The sequence below is a fragment of the Callorhinus ursinus genome, unplaced genomic scaffold, assembly GCF_003265705.2.
Source record: "Callorhinus ursinus isolate GAN/ISIS: 27379988/994484 unplaced genomic scaffold, GSC_fseal_2.0 scaffold1, whole genome shotgun sequence".
NCBI lineage: Eukaryota > Metazoa > Chordata > Mammalia > Carnivora > Otariidae > Callorhinus > Callorhinus ursinus.
This window is the reverse complement of record NW_027397063.1, coordinates 88,064,613-88,079,857: the sequence shown is the minus strand read 5'-3', so window position 1 is coordinate 88,079,857 and position 15,245 is coordinate 88,064,613. Positions and strand designations below refer to the sequence as shown.

The following is a 15,245-nucleotide window of genomic DNA, read 5'->3' as shown; positions in this document are numbered from 1 at the left end:
CAAAACTTCTGTCATATAAACCTTTACCAATAAGCACTATTTTATCAACATTTCTTTACTGAGATCTCAATGTTAAAATACTTTTACTCTGCTTATGTTTATAAATGATAATCATAATTTACTGATGTATTCAAACCTTAATGGACCAGACTCATGGAAGGAGGAAAGATTTTATTTTGTAATAAAATCAAAATTGATGTGTATTTTTATTTCAGCCTGTGGTTCAATTCCCACTTTCCTACATCCTCTCCCACTCAAGTTTTACAACGGCAATTTATGAAAAATATTGCAGAGAGAACCGTATTTCCACATTTTGCTTCTTTTCCTTAGCATGCCTAGTGATGAGGTGAGGGCAAGGGGAAATCTGCAGATGAAAGAGCAGGACCAGTTAGGGGCACAGAAAATGTTTCAGCTGGGACACCTGCCTCTGGAAAGCTACAAAATGAGCAAGATTATATTAGTCACCTCCTCATTATGTTTGCTTTAAATAAATGAGTTGCTTTAGATCATTGGTTTTCAACCTGGGTGCACAATGGAATTATCTGCAGGTACTCTTTAAAATTGTCAGTGTATGAGCCTGACCCCAAACCAATTAAATCAGATACTGGGAGTGGTATTCAAGCACTGTTTTTTTCCACCTCTCGCCACCAAGTTCTCCAGGTGATTATAATGTGCAGCCAAGGCTGTGAAACATTGGTCTAAATTTTAGGAAGAATAAAAGTTCTTTAACTATTTTTGCACCATACCGCATTCATTTTAAATGAAAATATGTGTATCATTATCCAGATTGAATATCGCTTCATCTGATTATCCCTATGCTCTTTCCAATATAAATATCTTATCTCTATAAATAGATGGTGTAAAATAGTAAAGGCTATGACTAAAATACTCTCCAGTGATGTAAATTCTTGCCTTGCTGCCCAAAGGACTTACTCATTGCAATCAAATGTTTGTATAGCTTGGCAATTACACATAGTATTTAGAACCTCCATTTCCAGCAACTATCACCTCTTAAATCACACAAGTACTATGAGAAATACAGTAACTTGTATATCAGAGAAATACTTTTACAAGCAAAACTTTATAAAAGCTATTCAATTTAAGGAAACTTCCATAATAATGCTGTATTTTCCTCCTAAACTTGAGTAGAAATTAGTTGATTTTTTGGTACAAAGAGATGCTATTCCCTATATGTAAATGTCTACAACTAACCTCTGCAATATTTTTGCAAGATTGCAAAATTCCATTATTAGGATCAATTGCTGCTGAAGAGGTGACAAAGGAGCCTTTTAACACTCTTTAAAAATGTGATGCAGAAAGTATAGATATGATTTAGTTTAGTCTGTTCATTGGAAGTCTCATTAAGTCATAAAAATCAGATGTCTTGGTTCAACATTTGAAAATTGATTAATCTAATCTGTCACATCAACAGGCTAAAGAAGAAAATCACAAGATCATATCAATAGATGCAAGCCAGAAATAAAAGGGAACTTCCTCAACTTGATAAAGACTATCTATAAAAAGCCCTAGAGTTAACATCATACTTAAAAATGATAAACTAGATGCTTTAACCCTAAGATCAGGAATAAGTCAAGGATGTCCCCTCTTACAACTCCTTTCCAACATCGTACTTCAAGTCCTAGCTAAGGCAATAAAACAAGAAAAGGAAATAAGTACACAGATTGGGAAGGAAGAAATAAATCTAATTTTGTTCACAGATGATGTGATTGTTTATGTACAAAATCTGAAAGAATCAACCAAAAACTCCTGGAACTAATAAGTAATTATTGCAACGTTGCAGGATATGAAGTCAAGATATAAAAGTCAATCACTTTCCTATATAACAACATGAATAAGTAGAATTTGAAATCAATAACACAATGCCATTAGCATGCAAAAAAATGAAATACTTAAGAGTGAACCTAATGAAATATGTATAAGATCTATATGAGGAAAACTAGAAATCTCTGATGAAAGAAATCAAAGAACTAAGTAAGTGGAGAGATAGTCCATGTTCACAGATATGAAGACTCAATATTGCCAAAATGTCACTTCTTCCCAACTTGATCTATAGATTTAATGCAATCCCAATTAAAATCCCAGCAAATTATTTTGTGGATATTGATAAACTGATTCTAAAGTTTATATGGAGAGGCAAAAGACCCAGAAAAGCCAACACAATATGGAAGAAGAACAATGTCACAGGACTGACACTAGACAACTTCAAGAATTACTAAACAATTATAGTAACCAAGACAATGTGGTAATAGTAAAAGTACAGAAAAATAGATCAATGGAACATAACAGAGACTCTATAGATAGTTCCACATAAATATAGTCAGCTGATCTTTGTCAAACAGCAAAGACAAAATGATGGAGAAAAGACAGTCTTTCAACAAATGGTACCTAGAGCTGAACATCCACATGTCCCAAATTAATCTGGACACAGACCCTCCACCCTTCAAAAAAATTAACTCAAAAGAATGATAGACCTAAATGTGAAATGCAAAACTATAAAACCCTTAGAACATAAAAATCTAGATAATCTTGGGTATGGTGATGACATTTTAAGACACACACCAAGGGCAAGATCCGTGAAATAAATAATTGATAAGCTGAATGTCATTAAAATTAAAAATCTGTTCTGTAAAAGACACTGTCAAGAGAATGAGAAGACAAGCCATAGACTTAGGGAAAATATTTGCAAAACACATATCCGATAAAGTACTGTTATCCAAAATATTAAAAGATCTAAAACCTCAACAGTAAGAAAATGGAGAGCTCAATTAAAAAATGGGTCAACACACTTCATCAAAGAAGGTATAGATGGCAAATAAGCATATGAAAAAGTGTTCAACATCATATGTTATTAGGGACTTGCAAGTTAAAACAACAATGAAATCCACTAAGAAACACTGACAATACCAAATGCTGGCAAGGATGTGGTGAACCGGAAGTCTCATTCATTGCTGGTGGGAATGCAAAATGGTACAGCTACTTTGGAAGACAGTTTGGTGATTTCTTACAAAACTAAACATATTATAACCATGTGATCTAACAATTGCAATCCTTGGTATTTACCCAAATGAGTTGAAAAGTTATGTTCAAGTATACATGGATGTTTATAGCAGCTTTATTCATAATTGCCAAAACTCAGAATCAACCAAGTTGTCCTTTAATAAGTGAATGTATAAATAAATTGTGATACATCCAGACAATAAAATATTATCCAGTACTAAAAAAAAAAAAAAGGAGCTATCAAGCCATGAAAAGACACGGAGTCACCTTTAAGTGCATATTAGGTGAAAAAAGCCAATATGAAAAAATTCCATACTGTATCATTCCAGCTACATGACATTCTGGAAAAGGCTAAACTATTAAGTAAAAAGATCAGTGGTTGCCAGGAGTTCAGAGGGAGGGAGGTAACATAAAAAGGCAGGGCACAGAGTATTTTTAGGGCACTATAATGATTTTTTATGATACTATAATGGTGGATACATGTCATTATAAATTTGTCCAAACCCACAGAATGTACAATACCAAGTGTGAACCCTAATGTGAACTATGGACTTTGGGTGATAACAGTGTATCAACGTTATGTTTGATTGTAACAAATGTACTACTCTGGTTTGGGATGCTGATAGTGGGAGGAACTATGAGTTTGTGAAGGGAGAATGTATATGGGAACAATCTGTATTCCCTGCCCAGTTTTGCTGTGAACCTAAAACTGCTCTAAAAAATAAAGTCTATTTACATAAATCAAGTATCTTTAAAGTAACACTTAATGGGTATTTATTTATATTCAGCATTTTCCTAAAGGCAAATGGAACACCATGCTCCAGGTAGGTAAGAAAATATCTTTTGGGAGCCCTGTAAAGTCCTAAAATCCTTGTGGATATAGTTCATAATTGGTCATAATAATTTAGAGGCTTATTAGTTTAAGATGTCAAGGCCAGCAGGATTACTACAAATCATGGTTCTCTACCATCTACTACCCGATCAGAAGGTAATCATCAGTTTTATAACTAGTTATTTTAAATAACGCTCTCAAGTATCTCTCATATCCTTCATATAAGATATATTTATTAGTTTTTCTGAAAATCCTAAATAGATTAAAAATAATATTTGAAAGGCAGATTAGAAACAATCTAGTTCCTATGTTTTAGTTTAGGAAAATGCGATCTAAGAAAGCAAGTGACATGTTCAAGGTCATAATGATTTAAGGCAGAAATGGAAATGAAATTTGACTCCCAGACCAAGATAACTTATTGTGACTGTCTTTAAATGGTGCTCTTACCACCTTGAAATTGAAACCAGACATTTGCACACAGCATTCTAATCTATAAATTCTAAGAAAACTACTAGTAATAACAATGTAGATATAAAAATACAATGATTTGTTTTGGTTTGGTTTTATCACTTATGTGAAACTTTACATTAAATTTGAATATTTTGGGAGAAGATTTAATGCAAGGGAGGGCCACAGGGTGCCAATTAGATTTTCTTCACTAAAAGCCCACCCATGTAACCTTTTAAATGCTAGCTCAGTCCATAATAACTTTTAGAGAGACCAACAAACATTGGCTCCTTTTCTTCTGAATACAAACACTGTTGCCCATTGACTGAAAAGGGTATTTGCTAGAAAATTATATATTTTCAACCAAGTTTTTCTAAGTACTACATTTTCTGGGTTTAAAGTGAATAGCTTAATAGGTAAAGCTTTTACATACTGCAATAACTACTGGTTTTATTAACTTACCAATATTCATTGTTAATGATATTAATCCACAAGAAAAAAAAAAAGTTACCTTTTGAGTTATTTTTACAGTAAGAAGAGCTGGTGTTCAGGTGAAGATGTAAGAGGTCTGTTTTTCCCTTGGTGAAAACATGATGTTGATGGATGTCAGTTTCATATAGAAATGTATTCTGATAATCATGAAATGTGTAACTTCCATGTTTCGGGATAAGCAAAAGAGAAGAGTTGAAAGAAATGATTTTGAGTTGAAAGAAAGTAAAAAGTCCCATTTTATTAAAACAAATAACAGTAAACCCTTTAGGGAATAGGGTTATTCATATTAAGTCAATATTTTTTTAACCTTACTGTGGGCACATTCTAAACCACAAGTAACTAAATAGTATTGTGGATTTTAAAGAAAGAGGCAACTGGGTCAAATCTGATTTAACTGAACAAAGTCAATTGAAAACTTCTTTTAAAAAAATATTCTGAAATAAGTTTGGTTCTTTATATTCTTTCTTCCAAAAATGGAAATTTACCTTTAAATCTCATTGAAGTCTGATAAAATCAGGGTTTTATTACTTAAATAAACTTTTTATTTGTTTATCAATGAACTATCAGAGTCAAAAAGTCATATGTGATATTTATTTTCAATTTTTAATGATGGTTACTATATACTAGCATATGTACAATTTAAATAACATTTTCTATGAATTGAATAATATATTTAATAATACCCAATATTTATGTAAGCTTTACATAGTACCACCATAAAAACTGGATTATGCTCCTGTGTCACTTATGATTCTTTATAGTTCTTCTTAGAAAAGAAGAAACTCGGGGTGACTGGGTGGCTCAGTCCGTTAAGCATCTGCCTTCTGCTTGGGTCATGATCCCAGGGTCCTGGGATAGAGTCCTGCATCTGACTCCTTGCTCAGAGGGGAGCCTGCTTCTCCCTCTGCCTGCTGCTCCCCCTGCTTGTGTTCTCTCTTTCTCTCTCTCTCTCTGACAAATAAATAAAATCTTTAAAAAAAAAAAAGAGAGAGAGAAAAGAAGAAACTCTACAGGCACCTCCAAACCCAAGATGCAAAACCAGTGCCAAACCATTATCAGTAACTTTCTCTGCCTTCTGTAACACCCTACGTGGAGGTCAAAGCAGGACTTGTGATAAGATATATAAAAGAATCAAATTAGAGAGCAGATATGTCATTCATTTCCTTAGGAATACAGTAGTCCTTACAAATCTCTTATCTACTGACTAAAAGGTTATCTCCTGCCAAAAGCACATTTACTGCTAGGTATCTGGGTCTATGTGTCCAAATATGGGGCTTTTCAGGTCCAAGGGCATCCCTTAGGCCCACTGCTATTCCAAACTACTGATAGGACCTAAGTTGATCTAAACATATAAACAAAAAATTGGTGTAGGGGCTACCTAATAGGAACTTCACTCTGCTCTTTACCCAATTCAATACTGTGTAGTCAAAACACATGAAACCCTAGCTAAAGTTTCAACAGCAAAGCAGACCTGGAGTCCTCTTATCATTGCTAACAGATACAGCTAGATACTATTTTTCACTTGGAAATGACAAAATTCTAAGAAAAGTTACAAAGTGAACCATAATACTTCACTTATTTATCACACAGTAAAATCTACCTAGTAAGTTATCTATAGTTTGGGAGCTCTTTTTGTCTCTCAAACTAATCATTAATACATCTGTTTTTATTTAGGGTTGATAGCAAACTAAAAAAATGAAAAATCCAAAGAGTATCTTTGGAGAAAAGAAGAAAGCTCATATGACATATGTCATCCTTGGTAAGCCATTTCAAATAATAATGTTAAAATCAGAAGTAACTATTAAGTAATCCAGTTATTAGGCAAAAATATAAACATATCATTATAGCCACTCTTCTAATTATTGAATGTTGGCAAATATTAGCAATACTGTACACAAATTTAAACATGGCTTTAGTAAAATATATTCTAACACTGAAGTCACATGTTTTTTACATCATGAATTTCTCATTTAAAGAGATAGATGATTTTGGGGGGTAGGTTTTTAATAAGCATCAAAAGTGAATTAGAAACAGCTTACCTTCGTTGACTGTCTGCATCTGCTAACTCAACTTTGTAGGGAACTATGTCTCCTGGTTCTTCAAATTCCTCTTCATAAGTCTTATTAAATGCATGTAGTATAATATTAGTATGTCCAATAAATGTATTGTACATTAACCAACTAGCTTGTATGCAATATTTAGAGAATTTTCTTCCTACAAATAATGTCATTAGCTTTCTGGCTGTGTGCCGTAGAACATTAGTTCTAGAAGATCTAAACAAATTCAACAACTATTTGTTGAGGGCATTTGCTATGTCAGCCATTTTATCACTTCTATCACACCTAGAAATAACACTAACAGCTGTTTTATTATGTATCTACTGAGTGCCAAGTAGGCTAGTGACTGAAATGTTTTTAGTTCTCTGGACAGTATGTTATAAGCTTACTCTGTGCATCAACAAAATAATGACAAGCACACACACACATATGTAAGCACGTGTGCTTATTTGTTCAATATCTTAAGCTTATCCAGAGGAGAATTAAAATGTTTCTAGGCACACACACACAGAGCAGAAGCTATTACCTAAAGAAGAAAGTAGTATTTAAAGGGATACTTCTTCCATTCTAGTCTTTTTCTGTGACAACCACAGGGACAGAAATATTGAGGACAAGTAGTACATTCAGGTACTAGATGACTAGAAAGTCAGAAATGTGCTGAGTTTGTCAAAACTTAAACCTTCAGCATAAGCTCTACTCCTGATTGGCTCAAGCTCCAGTTGATTCTACTTTGCGTCTTCTAGAGGTTTGTATTCAAGTTATTATTATCCTACATTCCTTAAATCCTAGTACTATTTTTCCTTTAAATAGAAAATAATATTAGATGACATTCAAGAAACTACATGTATACAAATTATATTAAATAGATAACATATTAGGAGACTACTTTCTGTTTAAAAAGACTGATAACATAAAGACCTAAATAAAACAAACACTAACCTAATTTCTACAAGTTAAAAGTAGTACATTTCCCACACTACATGCTTCCAAAAAATGGCACAATATCAGTACAGCTCACAAATTTACTGCCTACATTAAAAATAATACTGTTTTATTCCTTTCAACATATTTAATTCAAACTCTTATAAATTTCCTTCCCAACAAATTTGAATTATGAAAAAAGTCTTGTTGAAAACAAGATGTAGTTGTAATTATATGTTATGAATTTCTCGTTTGTTAAGTAATAGAGTAGTCATTATGCACTTACATCATCCAGTTCAACTATTTTTAGAGATGGCTCAGGTCTCTCTCTGTTTAATTCTTCTACTGGCAGAAAAAGCTCTGGGTGTTGTACTTTGGTCTCCTCAACTAGGAAATTAGATTAGCAAATAATATCAAAGAATATACCTAATATCACCTGATAATTCTCTATCTTCAAATAACATGGTCAACAATAAAAGAATAATGTTCTCTTGTGCTTCCGCACTAATATGTAAATGCTACCAATTCCCCCACCTCAAGTTAAGACACAGATTTTCTTAACATTCAATGTTTAAATAAATGATTTAATTTAAGGAAAAGTAAATCTATGGAATGGGAAGAGGAGTGTGCTTGATTCTGATCTAGAGACAAAGGGTACATAGTCTAGTTGAGGATAATATAGTAAAAAAAAAAAAAAGCAGATGCTGACTAATGCTTAGTGTGTAAAATTTGAAATAACAAATTAGAAAATGTCAAGTCTGAACTAACCATCACTATCTTCATCACTTTCAATCTGGGAACACTGTGCCTCACTAGCAGTTTTACATTGAGGTATGAATGTATCCAGTAGCATGTTACGAAGTTGCTCCTGTGGAGTTCTACAAAACAAGAAAGAAGCAATTAAAAGACTAAAATATATTATCTGAAATTTTCCCATACAAGATCTTGATTTATTTCACAAATGAGTGAGTATACAAAATTAATGACAAAACCAAAACTATGCCTCTCATTCACAGAAGAAAGGTATGATTGTATAACAGAATCTTAATCTACTAAAATAATTCTGTAAATCAAATTAACATCACACAAGATTTTACTTTTTCTTAAGATTCTATTTATTTTTTTGAGAGAGAGAGGGCGAGAGAGCACAAGCAGCCAGAGGAGCATAGGGAGAGGGAGAAGCAGACTCCCTGCTGAGCAGGCAGCGGGATGCAGGACTCCATCCCAGGACCCTGGGATCAGGACCTGAGTCAAAGGCAGGCACTTAACCAACTGAGCCACCCAGGCATCCCCACACAGGATTTTTCAATTGTATGTCCTACTATTTTTCGTTTAGGATGAAAATCAAAATAGAAGTCAGCGTTCTTGCAGAAGCTGCATGGAGTCCATGAAACACGCTACACTATTTAAAAAGCTAATTTATGGGGGCCCCTGGTTGGCTCAGATGATTAAGAGGCCGACTCTTGGTTTCAGCTCAGGTCATGATCTCAGGGTCCTGGGATCGAGCCCTGCATCAGGCTCCACGCTTAGCAGGGAATCTGCTTGAGGATTCTCTTTTTCCCTCTCCCTTTGCCCCTCCCTCCACTCATGCGTTCTCTCTCTCTCTCTCTCTCTCACTTGCTTTCTCTCTTTCTCTCTCAAATAAATCTTTTAAAAAAAGTACTAATTTGATAGGTACTAAGGGAACCAAAAGACATTGTTCTAAACTTTCACCAAGCCAGTAGGGTGATAAAATCTGCTCCCACAATATGAATGTAGCGTGTTCTGGCTGTCACATTTATCACCCAATTAACGAGGTTTGTATGGCCCATCTTGTATAGAAGGCAACAAAACATAGGAATTCTCAGAAGTCAAGATTATGCATCTGGTTCCACAGGATATTCCCAAATTATTGGGAAGGTGGCACTTTTCAATCAAGAATATAAGTAGCTACAGCCCTTCCAGACCATGCCAGCTCATGGAGTCCTCATGTAAAAGTCAGGCCTTCTTAATGATAATAGTATGTAGCATTGATACAAAGCTTAAAATGTACCAGGCTCTATTCTAACTAATCTGGGGTATTAAATATTAATAGGTAAGTTAAATAGGCACCAGTATTATCTTAATTTTACAGATGAGAAAACAGGCACAAAGAAGTAAATCAACATGTTCAAAGTTATTCAGGTAGTAAATGCAGAAGAGGAATTTGAACCTAAGGAGTCCACCTCACCAAGTCAATGTTCTTTTTTTTTTTTTTAAGATTTTATTTATTCATTCATGAGAGACAGAGGGAGAGAGAGGGAGAAGCAGAGGGAGAAGCAGGCTTCCAAGGAGCAGGGAGCCCGATGCGGCACTCAATCCCAGGACCCCGGGATCATGACCCGAGCCGAAGGCAGACGCTTAACCATCTGAGCCACCCAGGCGCCCCGCCAAGTCAATGTTCTTAACCATTACTCTATATGGCCTCTCTCCCAATTTGCAAAGGCAATAAAATTTGATAATCTGGCCAAGCTCAAAACAAACTGGCACCTAGCCACCAGAAAACTCTTTCCAGTTTGACACAGATTTACTGTACAAAAACTCAATCATAGATGCACATGAATGTACTATTATCCAGGACTCCCTTCTGAAGTAAAAATTTACCTAATTTAATGAGCAAAGCCTTGAAACAAAGGCTTGTAGAATATGGACAACAGAGTACTGGAACTATTGATTGTTTATTCTAAACTCAGTATTTTGCAGATAAAAAAATGTACACCTAGATATTTTACGGAATTTGCCCATGAACAAACAGCTAGTTAGTCAATGAACTAGGTCTGTATTCCAGATATTGGGACCCTGGCACCAATGCTTGCTTGAAAGTTCATGCTACATAAATCAAGGGTGAAATATCTTTTAGAATAAGATCACCTTGCCAGATTTTCCTCAAAATTTAAACAAATATTTATTAAAGACTGACTCATTGACAGGTACACACTACTGAGTTTCATACCTAAAAGACTGTTATGGGCATTACACTTTACAAGAGATATAGACAGCTTGGACAGCAGTTGCATAGGTATAACCAGTATATGAATGAACTTAAAGCCCTGTCAAATAAACCACAAAAGGATACAACTATACACCTATTAAAATGACCACCACCTCTAAAACCCTCAGTTTGATTCCCAGAGCAATTAGAGGGGAGGGGAGTGGGGAGATGGGTGGGTATTAAAGAGAGCACATATTGCATGGGGCACCGGGTGTTATATGCAAACAATGAATCACAGAACACTACGTCACAAACTAAGGATGTACTGTATGGTGACTAACATAATAAAAAAATTATTAAAAAAAATAAAATAAAATGACTACCACCAAACAAACAAACAACCCTGAAAATACCATGCACTGGTGAAGATGGAGAGCAACCAGAACTCATACACTGAGGGAAAGGGCGTGAACTGTGCAGGTGCTTTGCAGAAATGGTCTGACAGTTTCTCATAAACATCCACTTACCATATGATCTCGCCATCCCAGTCCCAGGTATTTACCCAGGTAATTAAAAATTATATTCAAACAAAAACCTATTTGCAAATGTTTCTAACAGATTTAGTCATAATTGTCAAAAACTAGAAATCAGCAGGATGTTCTTCAACAGATTAATGGATAAACTGTGCATCAGGATAATGGATATTAATGGATAAACTGTGCACCACAATAAAAAAGAATGGATTTTGATTCACTGAAGAACACAGATGACTCTTCAATGCATTTTCCTAAGGAAAGGACACAAAAAGCTACATATAGAGTGGTATCATTTAAGGGATATTCAGAAAAAAGGCAAATGTGTATGGATGGAAACAGATTGATGGTTGCCATGTGTTGGGGAAGAAGGGTTGAGTACAAAGGGGAAGAAAAAGGGGGAAAAAAAGGAGCAATGGAATTGAGCTGTTTGGTACTATGGTGAACACTTGACTCCAGGCATTTGTAAAAACCCACAGAATTGTAAACAAGTTTATGCTTGTTTCACTGTAGGTGAAAGAAACTACAAATAAGCAAAGGGAGAACATGATGCTGGTTTGGAGTCAGAGGTATGAGTACACTCATGTTTACTTTAACAGATACTCAGGTAGATAGATACAGAAATAAATTTGGCTGTGTTTATAGTGGGTAAGTATACATGCATATATTTCCTAGATGTTCTCTGAGAAGACCTAGGCTCTGTGGTACCTTTGTAGCCATGAGCATACTTATAATCCAGATCTTGGTTTCTGAATACCATTTTCCAAAAAAAAGAAATCAAGATTATTTGGAAAAATTATTTCTGGGCTAGGGCATGGAAATGCATCTTGGGTGCCAGAAAAATGAAGAGATGTTACAAGCAAACCAACCAACAAACAGAAAAGGATGAGACCACATTGAAAGCAGAGAGGAGTCAACCTAAATCAGCTCTCTCGGTGGTCAAAACAAGAACCATCTGAGTCACAAAATAAATAACAATAGTATGGGATATTAATCCAAAAAATAAAACACATATTCTGGAGTCTATACAAATAAACAACTAAATAAATAAATGAAAGGGGGAAGGGATATTCTTCCTTGAAGGATTCTAATTAATAAGTATAGAAGAAATGAAGGAAATAGAAAATCCCCAGCTATTCTGCTTCTGGCAAAATCCACTGATATACTAAAATTAGTAGAGTAAAGTTTAAGGAAAAACAGGATTTTGTATCTTCTCAAGGTATCTCCCCTAAAATCTTTATTAGTTACTATGATGTGAATATGTCCCCTCCCAAAATTCATATGTTGAGATCCTAACACCAATGTGATGGCATTAAGAGATGGGGGTCTTTGGGAGGTGATTAGGTCATGAAGGTATAGCCCCCATGTGGGACTGATGCCCTTACAGGAGAGGTCCAAAAGAGCAATGTGAGGACACAGCAAAAATATAGCCTCCTATGAACAAGGAGGCAGGCCATCACTAGACTCTGAGTCTGCCAGTATCTTTTTTTTTTTTTTAAGATTTTATTTTATTTATTTGTCAGAGAGAGAGAGAGAGCGCACAAGCAGGGGGAACAGCAGGCAGAGGGAGAAGCAGGCTTCCCACGGAGCAAGGAGCCCGATGCGGGGCTCTATCCCAGGACCCTGGGATCATGACCAGAGCCGAAGGCAGACACCTAACTGACAGCCACCCAGGTGTCCCTGAGTCTGCCAGTATCTTGATCTTGGACTTTCAACCTCCAGAACTCTGAGAAATAACTGTTTGTTGTTTGCACGGCACCCAGTTTATGTTATTCGGTTACAACATCCCAAATGGACAAACACAGAAATTAGTACTAGAAGTCTGGTGCTGCTAAAAATGTAGAAGCAGCCTTGGAACTCACTGATGGGTAGAGGCTGAAACGTTTAAAGTTCGTACTAGAAAAGAACTATACTGTTATGAAAGAACTTTTAAAGACAATTCTGGTGAGGACTCAAAAAGAGGAGAACTGAGGAAAAGCCTCAATCTTCCTACAGAATACCTAAGTAATCCTGAACAAAGTATCAGTAGAAATATGAATGATAAGCACCATTCTGCTGAGGTAGCAAATGGAAATAAGGAACATATTATTGCATACTGGAGGAAAGGCAATTTTCATTAACAAAGTGGCAAAGAACTTGGCTGAATTGTGTCTATGTCCTGGTGTTTTATTTAAGGTAGAACTTAGGAGTGATGAAATTAGTTCTGTGGCTCAGGCAATTTCTAGACAAAGTGTTGAAGGAGAGGCTTGGTTTCTCTTGATTGCTCATAGTAAAATGCAAGCAGGGAGAAATGATTTAAAGACAAAATTACTAATCAAAATATAAGCAAAACTGAAATATTTAGGATATTCTCAGAATATATATATTGAAAAAGAATGAGAGGACCTATTCAGGAGAGAACAAGAAGTAAATGGCCAAAGGGTCATCTGATAAGATTAATCAGAATCATCTAAATAGAAGTCATGACTTTTATCAGAGACAATGGAAAAATTACCTCCAAAGGCAATTCAAAAATCATCAGGGCTATCCCTCCAATTGCAGGCACAGAAAGCTCCAGGCCACACAGCAGAGAGTACCTGCTGGGGCAATGCCTGGTAAAACTATGGGGGCAAGGAAGCCCCTATAACCCCAAACTAGAAAAGCTCATGATTCCAGCCCAAGGGAGTCACAGGATGTGAGCCCATACAGAGCCATCATAGGAATAGGACCACCCAAAGCCATGGGAGCAGAGCCACCCAAAGTCTTGGGAGCCCAGCCCCAGCCCAGCATAGCTGTGGGGGCATCGCCTTAGCGTGTCTGGAAGGTAGGACCCCCACTCTAGTGTGTCTGGAAGGTGGGACCTCCATCCCAGTGGGCCTTGGAGTGCAGAGCATCAATGAAAAGGATAATTCTCAAGACTTAAGGTTTTATAGAATTTGCCCTGTTGGGTTTCAGACTTGCTTAGAACCTGCTACTCCTTTCTTCTTTCCTATTTCTCTCTTTTGGAATGGAAATATTTATCTCATGCTTGTCCCACCATTATATTTTAGAAGCACATAAAATGTTTGATTTCATAGGTTCACAGAGAGCAATTTGCCTCAGAATGAATCACACATTGAATCTTATCCATATCTGATTTAGATGATATTTAGATGAGACTTTGGACTTTAGACTTGAGTTGATAGCTAGAAGAAGTGAAACTTTGGGGGCTCTTAGGATGGAATGAATATATTTTGCATGTGAGAGATTCATGAACCTTACAGGGGCCAGGGAAAAAAGTTCTGTTTGGAATGGTTCATATGTTGCAATCCTAATCCCAAAGTGATAGTATGAGGTGAGCCTTTGGAAGGTGATGGGGTCATGAGGATAGAGCCCTCATGAATGGGGTTAGGGCCCTTATAAAAGAGACTTGAGAGAGCTCCCTTGTCCCTACTACCATGTTGAGGACGCAGTAATAAGATGTCTATCTGTGAACCAAGGAGCTGGCTCTCTCCAGACGCCAAATTTGCTGGCACCTTTATCTTGGACTTCCCATCCTTAAAAATTGAAACATGAATGTTTGTGCTCATAAGCTACCTGGTCTATGGTACTCTGTGTAACAGCCCAAGACATGATTTACAAAGGGAAAAGAGTGAGTGTGCAGTGGAGAAACTCGGTGAGTACCGCATTAACCACGGGCTCAAGATTAACACCCTGGTAATAAGATATACTGACAGGATGATCCTGTGATACCACACACTGAGAAGGGCACATCCATCCTCTCTGCATTATCCTTCCTCAAAATGCACAACCTCAATCTAAGATTATTATGGAAAAAAAAAAAAAGACAGATCCAAGTTGAGTATGTTCTATAAAACACCTGGCAAGTACTCCTGAAAAATGTCAGGGTCTGGAAAAACAAGGAAAGACTGAGGAAGTGTTAATGGATAAGGAGCTATGATTAAAAAAAAAAAAAAAAAAGGGGGACGCCTGGGTGGCTCAGATGGTTAAGCATCTGCCTTCGGCTCAGGTCATGA

At 36.0% G+C, this 15,245-nt stretch overlaps 1 protein-coding gene across 11 annotated transcripts in view; it reads right to left on the bottom strand.

The window, feature by feature from the left end:
- ZBBX (zinc finger B-box domain containing) overlaps nucleotides 1–15,245 on the bottom strand; it is a 116,286-nt gene that overhangs the window by 27,457 nt on the left and 73,584 nt on the right. For all 11 annotated transcript variants that reach the window (XM_073897752.1, XM_073897781.1, XM_073897763.1 and 8 more), the window contains 4 exons: nucleotides 8,536–8,645; nucleotides 8,054–8,154; nucleotides 6,829–6,908; nucleotides 4,809–4,948 (listed from right to left, as the gene is read on the bottom strand). In XM_073897752.1, coding sequence (XP_073753853.1) covers nucleotides 4,809–4,948; nucleotides 6,829–6,908; nucleotides 8,054–8,154; nucleotides 8,536–8,645 — 431 coding nt within the window. The remainder of the gene's footprint in view (nucleotides 1–4,808; nucleotides 4,949–6,828; nucleotides 6,909–8,053; nucleotides 8,155–8,535; nucleotides 8,646–15,245) is intronic.